The sequence below is a fragment of the Microcaecilia unicolor genome, chromosome 5 (assembly GCF_901765095.1).
Source record: "Microcaecilia unicolor chromosome 5, aMicUni1.1, whole genome shotgun sequence".
Lineage (NCBI taxonomy): Eukaryota > Metazoa > Chordata > Amphibia > Gymnophiona > Siphonopidae > Microcaecilia > Microcaecilia unicolor.
The window spans coordinates 262,003,438-262,016,637 of NC_044035.1; the positions used below are offsets into that span (position 1 = coordinate 262,003,438).

Here is a 13,200-nt window from a genome sequence, read left to right on the forward strand (position 1 = left end):
ACAGGGTCCTAAGTTTGTACCTGAGGCAATGGAAGGTTAAGGGCTTCTTTTACAAAGCCTCACCAGCGATTCCCGGGTGGCAAATGAGAGGAAGCCCATAGGAATTGAATGGGCTTCCTCTCATTTGCCGCACCGAGAATCGGTAGCGTGGATTTGTACTAGAAGCCCTAAGTGACTTGCCCAAGATCACAAGGAGAAGCACTGGTTAACCACTATGCCATTCCTCCACTCCATTAGTTTTGTTCTTGATGGGAGAGTTTGTGATTTGATATTTTGATAGATACACTTTCCCAGAGGGGGTTCTTGTTTTTCTTGTTTCCATAAATGACATAGGCAGGAGAGATAAAGGGGGTATGGATGTTTTAGCTCTTACTGTGCACGGATTAATAAAGAAAGCTTTTCCCACAAAACTTCTGTTTTTCAATGCCAAAGCAGACAAATAAACAATTCAATTACCAGATCTTGAGTGCGGCCTCACGGTGGTTTTGGGCACAGAAGAAGAAGTCTTTTGTGTTGCATTTGGCACTGAAATTGAAATACCAGAGCTTAATGAATTACATTTCCTTACTCAGATTCTGAAGTTACAATGGCTATTCAAGTGAAAGATAAAATCGTTTTTGTTGAGCAGTTTCAACACTGGTAAAAGTATCAGACTTGGAAACCTGGCTAGCAGTTCTTTCTTTGGAAAATTCAGGTTTCGAGAAGAAAGAAGAGGAAGAAAAAAAATCCAGAAGAGAAAAGCAATGCCATTATAATTTCACCGTGAGGGTGGAATAAATTCTGGTGGAATAAATTCATTCAAGCAGGCTGCGGCAAGGAGGTGGCTCACTTATAGCCTGCTCTTGTATTTTCTGAAGTGAATCCCCCTGCTTGGGGGCCCTTTCTGCTATCTTGCTTGAGGGCCCCAAATTTGAACTTTAACCTTTGGGTATCCCCATTGCAAATGCAATCAGCTTTATTTTGTTTGAAGACAGCAGTGAATAGTGGGCAGTAAGAACAGAAGGCTGCTTGTTCCATCTGTATTCAGAGCAGATTGCTGAAAAGATGCAAATTCCTAGGAGGTCCTGTGGCAACCTGGGGCTGATGGTGGGAGCTTTATGTTAAGGAAGAGATTAATCGCAGGCAACTTACATGCGCCTGCAGATCATCTACAGATGCTTGTATGGTTTTTCTGTTGTTCTACATGATTTCAGAGTACTCAAGTGATCTAGGCTTTAAAAGGTGCTATCTTAAAGAACTGAATGGAAATAAAAATTCAATTACCAGCTCGTGTGTAGGGCGTTTTAGTTGTCTGTCTTGTTTTAGGCTTGGAAGAAGAAGGGACAATTCGGGGTTCTGTCTCATTAGCAACTGGAAAAAAAATATTAAAATTGGAAACTTAAGGCCGTGCAAATAGCTTTTTCTTGAAATCAACATGCATTATATTTTTGGCAGTATTTAAGAGAGTCTTTCAAAACCAATTTCATGTTCTATCCTGTTGTGCCAGGCTTTTCCAGTTCTTTTGTAGCACTGTGGGGTGTACCACTGAATGTTTAGCAAACTTCATTGACAAAAGTACTGATTGCCCAATGGAAAATATCACTGCATTTAGAAAAGACATTTTTTCCATCACATGCAGCCTTCCTTGTTTGCAACCAAATTTACAAATATTCTGCACTGTGCATATGAAGCAATAGGCTAAGCAGCATTAAGCACATCTATGAAGCTATACTTAGCACACAATAGTAATTCAAAGAAAGCAGAAATATGAAGCCTTTCTTGTAGAACAGGCAAACACACTAATCCCCTAACTGTACAAAACTTGTGCACACAATTTGACAACCAGCGTGCCAAGTTTTGCATGCAAAGTATAGAACACTGCCACTTACGTGCAAAACGTAACTGTTAAATTAGCTGCTAATTGGCATTAATCAATTATTAGTTATAATTGGGTTAATTGGCTCTAACTAGCATTAATTTGTAGTTACGTGTACAACTGCCTTTAGCTGATATCCTACAAATTCAACGCACAAAATCCATAGTGTGCAACTATAAGAGGGGTGTGGAACTGGGAGGGCATGGGCAGGTCAAGGGAGTGCCTAGTACTTATGTGCACACAGGTTATAGAATACTATCAGTTACACACCTAACTGAAATCAGTAAGGTGGCACACTCCATGAGCTGTACTCTTCCCTTACTACTAATACTATTACTATTTAGCATTTCTATAGCGCTACAAGGCGTACGCAGCGCTGCACAAACATAGAAGAAAGACAGTCCCTGCTCAAAGAGCTTACAATCTAATAGACAAAAAATAAATAAAGTAAGCAAATCAAATCAATTAATGTGAACGGGAAGGAAGAGAGGAGGGTAGGTGGAGGCAAGTGGTTACAAGTGGTTACGAGTCAAAAGCAATGTTAAAGAGGTGGGCTTTCAGTCTAGATTTAAAGGTGGCCAAGGATGGGGCAAGACGTAGGGGCTCAGGAAGTTTATTCCAGGCATAGGGTGCAGCGAGACAGAAGGCGTGAAGTCTGGAGTTGGCAGTAGTGGAGAAGGGAACAGATAAGAAGGATTTATCAATGGAGCGGAGTGCACGGGAAGGGGTGTAGGGAAGGACGAGTGTGGAGAGATACTGGGGAGCAGCAGAGTGAGTACATTTATAGGTTAGTAGAAGAAGTTTGAACAGGATGCGAAAATGGATAGGGAGCCAGTGAAGGATCTTGAGGAGAGGGGTAGTATGAGTAAAGCGACCCTGGCGGAAATCAAGACGGGCAGCAGAGTTTTGAACCGACTGGAGGGGGGAGAGGTGACTAAGTGGGAGGCCAGCAAAAAGCAGATTGCAGTAGTCTAAACGAGAGGTGACAAGGGTGTGGATGAGGGTTTTGGTAGAGTGCTCGGAAAGAAAGGGGCGGATTTTATGGATGTTGTAAAGAAAGAAACGACAGGTCTTGGCAATCTGCTGGATATGAGCAGAGAAGGAGAGAGAAGAGTCAAAGATGACCCCAAGGTTTCGAGCTGAGGAGACAGGGAGAATGAGAGAGCCATCAATAGAAATAGAAAACGGGGGGAGCGGGGAGGTGGGTTTGGGGGGGAAAATGAGAAGCTCGGTTTTGGTCATATTTAATTTCAGGTGGCGTTGAGACATCCAGACAGCAATGTCAGACAAGCACGCTGAAACTTTGGTTTGGATGCAAGGTGAGATATCAGGGGTAGAAAGGTAGATTTGGGAGTCATCAGCATAGAGATGGTAGGAAAAGCCATGGGATGAGATTAATGAACCAAGGGAAGAAGTGTAGATAGAAAAGAGGAGGGGACCAAGAACAGAACCCTGAGGTACGCTGACAGGCAGAGGGATAGAAGTAGAAGAGGATCCACCAGAGTGAACACTAAAGGTGCGGAGGGAGAGGTAGGAAGAGAACCAGGAAAGGACAGAGCCCTGGAATCCAAGTGAGGACAAGGTATCGAGAAGTATGCTGTGATCGACAGTGTCAAAAGCAGCGGAAAGATCAAGAAGAATGAGGATGGAATATTGACCTCTGGATTTAGCCTTCCCTCTTCAACCCTCTTCCCCACATTTAACTTATTTTTTTCTTTTCCAAAAGGCAGCAGTGGCAGTGATTCCCATAGGCTGCCCTGTCGCTGGCACCGGCCCCTTCTCCCTACTATGACCTGCTTCTTGATGTAACTTCCTGTTTCCTGAGAGGCGGGACTTAGTAGAGCAAAGAGGCTGGTGCTGATGGAACAGCAGCAGGGCAGCCTATGGAAAAAAAATAAGATAAACACAGAGAAAAGGGTTGAGGAGGGAAGGGGGGTATGGGAGCAGGCAGGGGTGGCATCTCATCCCTGCCTTGGGCTGCCTCTGGACATAAGCATTTACTCCAGCCATTGAGCTAGTGTAAATCTTGTGCCTAAATTATAGGGGTAGATATTCAGGTCTTGGTAGCCATTTTCTGAAGGCACTATAAGGGGCAGGATTGAGTGGGCTTTGCTCCTGCCCCCACTGGACCACCAGAGATGCAGGGAGGCCTGGGGATTTGGGGGAACATTAGGGGAGGGGGAGATTATTATTAACTTGGGATAAGGAGGGGGAAGGCACACTGTTTCGGGGGAGGGGGCTGGAGGGGAATTTACAAAAAATTATGCAGGATGATATTCAGCTGGGAAGAGGGTGTTGCTCACTGGCATGGGATGGGAGGAGGGGTGCATACTGGCACTTGATGGAGGGGGGTAAGGGGGGAGGTGGGCTGCTTAGGGGAGCTTGGGGCGGGAAACTTTTTTAAAGTTATGTGTGTTCAAGCTGATATTCATCCAGGAGAGGGGGTTGCTTACTGGCATGGGAATATAAGAACATAAGCGTTGCCATACTGGGACAGGCCAAAGGTCCTTCAAGCCCCGTATCCTGTTTCCAATAGTGGCTAATCCAGGTTATAGGTACCTGGCAAGATCCCCAAACAGTACAATACATTTTATGCTGCTTATCCTAGAAATAAGCTGTGGATTTTCCCAAGTCCATCTTAATAATGGCTTATGGACTTTTCTTTTAGGAAAGGGAGGGGGGTGCTTACAGGTGCAGGATGGGGGAGGGGGAATTAAAAAAAAAGTTATGAGGGTCCTGGCTGATATTCAGCTTCATTGGTCAAGTTAGGCCAGCTTTTGAGCTGAAGTATGAATAGCTGCTTTTCCAATTCAGACTCCTGGAGATAATTTTATAATCCATTCTCCTGCATAAAATACTGGTTTTTACACATGCTGTCAAAAGCTGTTCTAACTTGGTCTCTCCTGCCTGCTTAAATCACTTTGATTATTGGCCAGATAGAATATAGAATTTGCACTTAGTGTGTATCATTCCAGTGCCTAACTTTAGGCAACCTAAGAGGTAATTCTATAACTGAGTACCTATATAGAGTAGAGTAAAACTTGAGCAGATCATGAAGATAAAATATAAAAAGGTCCAATTTATTCACCACTAAAATAATAAATAGATAAATAATTAAATGCTCAACACGGCCATGTTTCGCCTTTTCAGGGGCTGCGTCAGGGGCTTGTAAATAGAACTTCACTCCCAGAAAAGCAGCAGCAAGTGCTCTTCTTTTTCCGGGCTGGATCTTGTAGATTTGTTTTCTTGGACCTGATTGGTGAACATTCTAAAGGGGAAAATAGGGGCCTACTTTCTTTTATAGAATAGGTGTCACAGAGGCACCCTCTGGACACCTATATATAGGCACACCGTTATAGAATTATCCCCTTAGAGCAGGGGTTCTCAACCCAGTCCTTGGGACACACCTAACCAGTCAGGTTTTTCAGGATACCCACAATGAATATGCAAGAGAGATATTTGCATAGAATGAAGGCAGTACATGCACATTTATCTGATGTACATTCATTATGGATAACCTGAACACCTGATTGGCTAGGTGTGTCCTGAGGACTGGGTTGAGAACCTCTGCCTTAGAGAGTAACAGGGTGCCTTGATTAACAGGACAGGAAGGCACCCAGGTTTTGCTTATTTTATAAAGATTCATAGGTGCCTCACATGTACTTATAAAATACTAGCACAAGTCCTGCAGATATAGTGCCTAGGCTGAAGGCACAGACATTATTCCTCAGATTCTATATATGGCACCCAGGATTGTGTGCCCAAATCTGTGCATGTGTCCAAGATGTGCACACGAATTAATTAAGTAACGAGCCAATCAACATCAATAATTGGGTGCTAGCAGCCAATGTTTGATGTTAATTGGTACTCATTAAAATTTGAGCATGCATCTGGCTGTGTGATATTCTATAAGCCATGGTGCCTAACTCTACTAGAGTGTAACTCAAAAGGGGTGTGGCCATGGGCATGTCAGAGTGTTCCAAAAGGTTGCATGTAGAATTCTTGAATATGGACTCAGTACGCCTAACTTGGGCACCCAGCACTTACACCAGGTTTCAGCAGGTGTAAGTCTGGCATCTAAAGTTAGGTGCAGGAAGTGATTGTATAAAGGGCATGTGCACTTTATAGCCTCACGCTTAGCACCAATTTTTTTCAGCACCAAATTTTGAGTGCCATTTACAGAATCCAGCCCGATACCTGCTTGTGAACAGGTGTAAATATATGTGCGTAGAATATACGCATGAATTGCAACTCTACTCAGACCCAACTCTGCCCCAAGCACACTTACTGTACAAATACACATCAACCTCTGCTGTGAATACTTTTAGAAGTGGCCAAAATTAACACTAAGAGTCTGGATTGGAAAAGCAGCTACCCATGCATCAGCTGAAAATTTTAGCTTGAAACAGAAAGACAGAACATATAGTTTCAAAGTTCTGAAGGTAGGATGATGCATTACAAAGTGGACAGTAGCTCAGTTGCCTTCCTCTTTGGTACCGAGAATTAAAATTGCTCATGCTCTAAAACAGCAAAGTAAAAAGCTAAACTGAAAGACCTGAAGATGAGCTGCACATAAAAGAATAAAATCAAGCAAAGCACATAGACTTTCATGGAAGATGCTTTTTACACAAAGGGATTCTTGGGTCTTCAAAGATATTAAGTCGTTTTAAGTTAATGGGTGCCCAGGGAGTCTTCTTTGGACCTGTAAAGAGAAAAAAAAATTGGTCACTGACAGCTGAAGACAGATAAAACAGTAAAATGTGCTGTAACAAAAGGAAATAAAGCAAAACCCAAAGATGAACTCAGGCAAGGAGCTTACAAGCAGGGCTGGCCTTAAGCAGGGACGACTGAGGAGGCCACACAGGATTCTGAGCTTAACTGAGCTTTACAACAGGTGGCTGACCAAAAGTTAAATCATCTTTTCCCCTTCCATCTCTATCTTCTATCTCCCTCATCCTCCCCATTGGTAATCATGCTTTTCAGCATTGATGCTCTATGATCCTCCCAATGCACTGCTGGCCAGCCCTTATATCTCCTCCCTTTCATTTCCCTATCCCTTTAGTTTCACGCTTCTCAGAGGGATAGTGCTGGGGAAAACAAATTTGAAATTTTAAGGCCCAAGTGGGGCACCAAACTGGTCCACACAGGAACTGCAATTGCAGAGCTGGCTTATGAGGTAGCACTGTTTGTCTCCCTTCTGTTGGAGTTGGTAGAGTCTGAATGTGTTATGGGAAATGGGAGAGGTAGGCCTTCTGAACAAAGCATGATAAAACTGAGGGGATGTAGTGTGGTGTTGGAGTCTCATAGCCAGGTGCTGCTTTCCCTTGTAGCCCTTAACCAACAAGAGTAGCCATGATCAGCCAGACAACCAGCCTAGGAAGCTGAGAGGAGGGAAAATAATCAGATAAAAAAAGAACCACACTAAAAATAAACAAGTACACAATTTAATTACCTGGACTTTCAGGTATTTGAGTTGTTTCTGGCTCAATGAGCTTTTGAGTTTCATTTGGCACTAAAAACAAAACATCAGAATTTGACATGCAATTACTTTCTGAAATTCTCATCTTCCAAAGAAAATATCTTTCATAAAGATAGAGAAAATGCAAAACTCAAGGCAAAAGCAGGTGACAGTTGGCCTGTCTTCTGCTAGATGGGAATGTTTCCATAAAGAGAGCAGCAGATTAACTGAAGGGAAGTGAGACAAGGAGATTAAAAAATGTGGGGTCAATATTCAGTGCTAATTGGGACATGCATGAGGGAGTGGCTGCAAAATTTCAATGGCACTATATGGATAATGCCAGCAAAAATTGCTGTGCCTGCTTCAGTATTATCCATATGGTGGTAGAGTAGAGTTTGGACAGATCATGGGCAGAAATTAAATTATACCATCATTTTTTTAAATTATTCATTGTTTATTGAAAAGTTCAACAGACAAAATTTGTAATGCTGGTACGAAGAACCAGGCAAAGCCAAAACATTACTAGAAATAGCATTGTGTCACACCCAGTTTTACATATGTCCCCCTTACCCTCTCTCTCCTACCCCCACTATCAGCCACCCCCTCCCACTCAAACTAACATCCTGTCTAATGAGTGGTCGAGCATGAAGGTAACTAAAATTAAAAAAAAACAAAAAACATGTCAAAGGCAGCTGCAAGTGGAGACCGATGTCTCTAACACGGAAGCCTCAAAACAATGTAGTCAATAAGGTACATTACGCTATTTTTCCCTGAACTGCTTCATCTTCCCTTGCAAAGCAGCTGTAATTTTTTCCTTACTTCTGCAGCTCAGCATAAATAGTGTCCCAAACTGCAATCTTTCTAAGACTGGGCAACAGTAATTTTTGCCACCAAAAGCAAAGACAAAATGCCAAGTGTGTAACAATGTGGGACTTTATGCCAGAAATCTGTTTGCACCACACAAGAAGTGTTCTTGTGCAGCGCAAACAGATTTCTGGCATAAAGTTCCACATTGTTCTACACCAACTGCGGATCTGCAACCAAACACTGAGCCAAAACTGTTGATTATGTGGACAATCCCACCACAAGTGTTCAAAAGTACTGACATAAGTACATAAGTACATAAGTAGTGCCATACTGGGAAAGACCAAAGGTCCATCTAGCCCAGCATCCTGTCACCGACAGTGGCCAATCCAGGTCAAGGGCACCTGGCACGCTCCCCAAACGTAAAAACATTCCAGACAAGTTATACCTAAAAATGAGGAATTTTTCCAGTCCATTTAATAGCGGTCTATGGACTTGTCCTTTAGGAATCTATCTAACCCCTTTTTAAACTCCGTCAAGCTAACCGCCCGTACCACGTTCTCCGGCAATGAATTCCAGAGTCTAATTACACGTTGGGTGAAGAAAAATTTTCTCCGATTCGTTTTAAATTTACCACACTGTAGCTTCAACTCATGCCCTCTAGTCCTAGTATTTTTGGATAGCGTGAACAGTCGCTTCACATCCACCCGATCCATTCCACTCATTATTTTATACACTTCTATCATATCTCCCCTCAGCCGTCTCTTCTCCAAGCTGAAAAGCCCTAGCCTTCTCAGCCTCTCTTCATAGGAAAGTCGTCCCATCCCCACTATCATTTTCGTCGCCCTTCGCTGTACCTTTTCCAATTCTACTATATCTTTTTTGAGATACGGAGACCAGTACTGAACACAATACTCCAGGTGCGGTCGCACCATGGAGCGATACAACGGCATTATAACATCCGCACACCTGGACTCCATACCCTTCCTAATAACACCCAACATTCTATTCGCTTTCCTAGCCGCAGCAGCACACTGAGCAGAAGGTTTCAGCGTATCATCGACGACGACACCCAGATCCCTTTCTTGATCCGTAACTCCTAACGCGGAACCTTGCAAGACGTAGCTATAATTCGGGTTCCTCTTACCCACATGCATCACTTTGCACTTGTCAACATTGAACTTCATCTGCCACTTGCACGCCCATTCTCCCAGTCTCGCAAGGTCCTCCTGTAATCGTTCACATTCCTCCTGCGACTTGACGACCCTGAATAATTTTGTGTCATCGGCGAATTTAATTACCTCACTAGTTATTCCCATCTCTAGGTCATTTATAAATACATTAAAAAGCAACGGACCCAGCACAGACCCCTGCGGGACCCCACTAACTACCCTCCTCCACTGAGAATACTGGCCACGCAATCCTACTCTCTGCTTCCTATCTTTCAACCAGTTCTTAATCCATAATAATACCCTACCTCCGATTCCATGACTCTGCAATTTCTTCAGGAGTCTTTCGTGCGGCACTTTGTCAAACGCCTTCTGAAAATCCAGATATACAATATCAACCGGCTCCCCATTGTCCACATGTTTGCTTACCCCCTCAAAAAAATGCATTAGATTGGTGAGGCAAGACTTCCCTTCACTAAATCCGTGCTGACTTTGTCTCATCAGTCCATGTTTTTGTATATGCTCTGCAATTTTATTCTTAATAATAGCCTCCACCATCTTGCCCGGCACCGACGTCAGACTCACCGGTCTATAATTTCCCGGATCTCCTCTGGAACCTTTCTTAAAAATCGGAGTAACATTGGCTACCCTCCAGTCTTCCGGTATTACACTCGATTTTAGGGACAGATTGCATATTTCTAACAGTAGCTCCGCAAGTTCATTTTTTAGTTCTATTAATACTCTGGGATGAATACCATCAGGTCCCGGTGATTTACTACTCTTCAGCTTGCTGAACTGACCCATTACATCCTCCAAGGTTACAGAGAATTTGTTTAGTTTCTCCGACTCCCCCGCTTCAAATATTCTTTCCGGCACCGGTGTCCCCCCCAAATCCTCCTCGGTGAAGACCGAAGCAAAGAATTCATTTAATTTCTCCGCTACGGCTTTGTCCTCCTTGATCGCCCCTTTAACACCATTTTCGTCCAGCGGCCCAACCGACTCTTTGGCCGGTTTCCTGCTTTTAATGTATCTAAAAAAGTTTTTACTATGTATTTTTGCTTCCAACGCTAATTTCTTCTCAAAGTCCTTTTTTGCCCTCCTTATCTCCGCTTTGCATTTGGCTTGGCATTCCTTATGATCTATCCTGTTACTTTCAGTTGGTTCTCTTCTCCACTTTCTGAAGGATTGTTTTTTGGCTCTAATGATTTCCTTTATCTTACTGTTTAGCCACGCCGGCTGACGTTTAGTCTTTTTTCCCTTTTTTCTAATACGTGGAATATATTTGTCCTGAACCTCCAGGATGGTGTTTTTAAACAGCATCCACGCCTGATGCAAGTTTTTTACTCTGCGAGCTGCTCCTTTCAGTCTTTTTTTCACCATTTTTCTCATTTTGTCGTAATCACCTTTTCTATAGTTAAACGCTAGCGTACTTGATTTCCTAGTTTCACTTCCTTCAATGCCAATATCAAAACCGATCATATTATGATCACTGTTATCAAGCGGCCCTCGTATCGTTACCCCCTGCACTAGATCATGAGCACCACTAAGGACTAAGTCTAGTATTTTTCCTTCTCTTGTCGGCTCCTGAACTAGCTGTTCCATGAAGCTGTCCTTGATTTCATCAAGAAATCTTATGTCCCTTGCGTGTACAGATGTTACATTAACCCAGTCTATATGCGGGTAATTGAAATCCCCCATTATTATTGTGTTGCCCAGTTTGTTTGCGTCCCTGATTTCCTTTAACATTTCCGCATCCGTCTGTTCGTCCTGGCCAGGCGGACGGTAGTACACTCCTATCACTATCCTTTTCCCCTTTGCACATGGAATTTCAATCCACAGTGATTCCAAGGAGTGTTTTGCTTCCTGCAGAATTTTCAATCTATTTGATTCAAGGCTCTCGTTAATATACAATGCTACCCCTCCACCAATCCGATTCACCCTATCACCCATGTCATAGTTTCTCCAAAAGAGCAATGAGGCCACTAGATCATTATTAGGGATTTAATTTTGGCAGGATACCAATAAAGTCTCAATACCAACATGAGCTGCATATGTTGATAATTAGACACTGTTGTACAGCGCCAAATAAACTCATAAATATAAAACCAATCCTCCATGTCCAGAGTAATCCCTAGCCAGTGCTCCCAAGCTGTTTCATACGGAGTGTCATGGAAGGGGTGCAGGTTCAACAATGCTTGGTAAATGTGTGAAAGGAGCTTTGCATTTCCCCTGGCCTTAAACAGAACACTCTCTGGCTTCTGGTGCAAATTAGGAATAGAATCCTGTTTCTGGAAGAGGTCCTGAACCTGGAAGTACTGGAAAAATGGGATCCTCAGCCCCATCAAGTCTTGCAAATGCTGCAGTGAAAGAAACACCTCCTGCAGACACAAGTCTTTATAATAGGGCAACTCCAAAGCCTCCATCCTCTTCCTCAGTGGTGTCAAATGGCCAGTGGTGAGAGGCAAACAGTCTCTTAAACAACTATAAGGGTGAAACAGCCTGTAAACTCCCATTAAGGCCTGAGTGGACACCCAACGATGACATAGTGGATCCAAAAATATTTGACCAGAACCAGGTGTGCACTGCCTCTACCCCTCCCCCCATCGCAAGCATATACTTGTGAATAGAATGTGGAGCCATGCATTTCCTCTCAATAGAAACCCAATGCTTTTCTACTGATTGCTCCTGTTGGTCTTTCATGGCTTTGATAACTGCAGCCTTATAATATTGCTATAAGTTCAGAAATCCCCGCCCCCCTTGTGCTTTAGGAAGAGACAGCCGGCGGAGACTGATCCTAGGGTGCAACCCACACCAATCAAAGGTTCTTAACATCTGATCCCTCTTTCTAAAGAGGTGCCTTGGTAAAGCAAGATAGAGTTGGGTAAAGAAAAACAAAATTGATCACTGCAATCCTACCCATCCAGGTGAGCATGAGGTCATTCCACTCTCCCAATGCTGCCAGAATGGATTGTTTTAAGGGGATATAATTTACAGCATACAAATCATGAACATTCCCAGAAAGCTTAACCTCAAAGTACCTAAACCCCTTAGTATTCACTTAAAGGTCTCCGTGAGGGGACTTTCTCCAAGTTCACCACAGAACCATCTTTAGAAGGAGTATTAAAAAAGGGTTTAATTTGGAACATAGAACATAAAAACATAAGAGTAGCCATACTGGGTCAGACCAATGGACCATCTAGCCAAGTATTCTGTTTTCCAAACAGTGGCCAAGCCAGGTCAAGTACCTGGCAGAAATCCAAATAGTGGCAACACTCCATACTACAAATCCCAGGGCAAGCAGTTGCTTCCCATGTCTGTCTCAATAGCAGACTAACTTTCTTAGGTGTGGATGTGAAGCACTTTTTATCATCCACCAACACCATCAACCGAGCTCGATACCATAAATCAACCTGGTACCTCTTGGCCTGGAGGTCTTTTTAAACCCCCATAGCTCTTTGTGCTTATGCATGGTCTCTAAACTTAAATCAGGAAAAAACCATACTTCCATATTATCATAACGGGACATTTTTTCTAGTTTAGCTTTCCGGAGGACATTTTCTGTGTCTTGGAAGCGAAGAAGCTTTACAATAAAGGCCCACAGGGGCAGAGTTGAGTCAGGTCAGAGTTTGATTTCCTGGTGGGTGCATTCTATTTCATATGGTGGAGAAGCAGCTGGGTCAGGAAAACATGTGTAATTGGAAAGGCACTCTCCTGACCCTCCTGTACACCTAAGATCCTGATGTTGGATCTCCAATTATGATTGTTTGTTTTGTTACATTTGTACCCCGTGCTTTCCCACTCATGGCAGGCTCAATGTGGCAGGCAATGGAGGGTTAAGTGACTTACCCAGAGTCACAAGGAGCTGCCTGTGCCAGGAATTGAACTTAGTTCCTCAGGACCAAAGTCCACCACCC

The 13,200-nt window shown here is 43.3% G+C and overlaps 1 protein-coding gene across 49 annotated transcripts in view; it reads right to left on the minus strand.

The window, feature by feature from the left end:
* Positions 1–13,200, minus strand: part of ABI3BP (ABI family member 3 binding protein) — a 477,114-nt gene that overhangs the window by 158,142 nt on the left and 305,772 nt on the right. For all 49 annotated transcript variants that reach the window (XM_030204105.1, XM_030204134.1, XM_030204107.1 and 46 more), the window contains 4 exons: positions 7,308–7,367; positions 6,483–6,557; positions 1,264–1,350; positions 457–525 (listed from right to left, as the gene is read on the minus strand). In XM_030204105.1, coding sequence (XP_030059965.1) covers positions 457–525; positions 1,264–1,350; positions 6,483–6,557; positions 7,308–7,367 — 291 coding nt within the window. The remainder of the gene's footprint in view (positions 1–456; positions 526–1,263; positions 1,351–6,482; positions 6,558–7,307; positions 7,368–13,200) is intronic.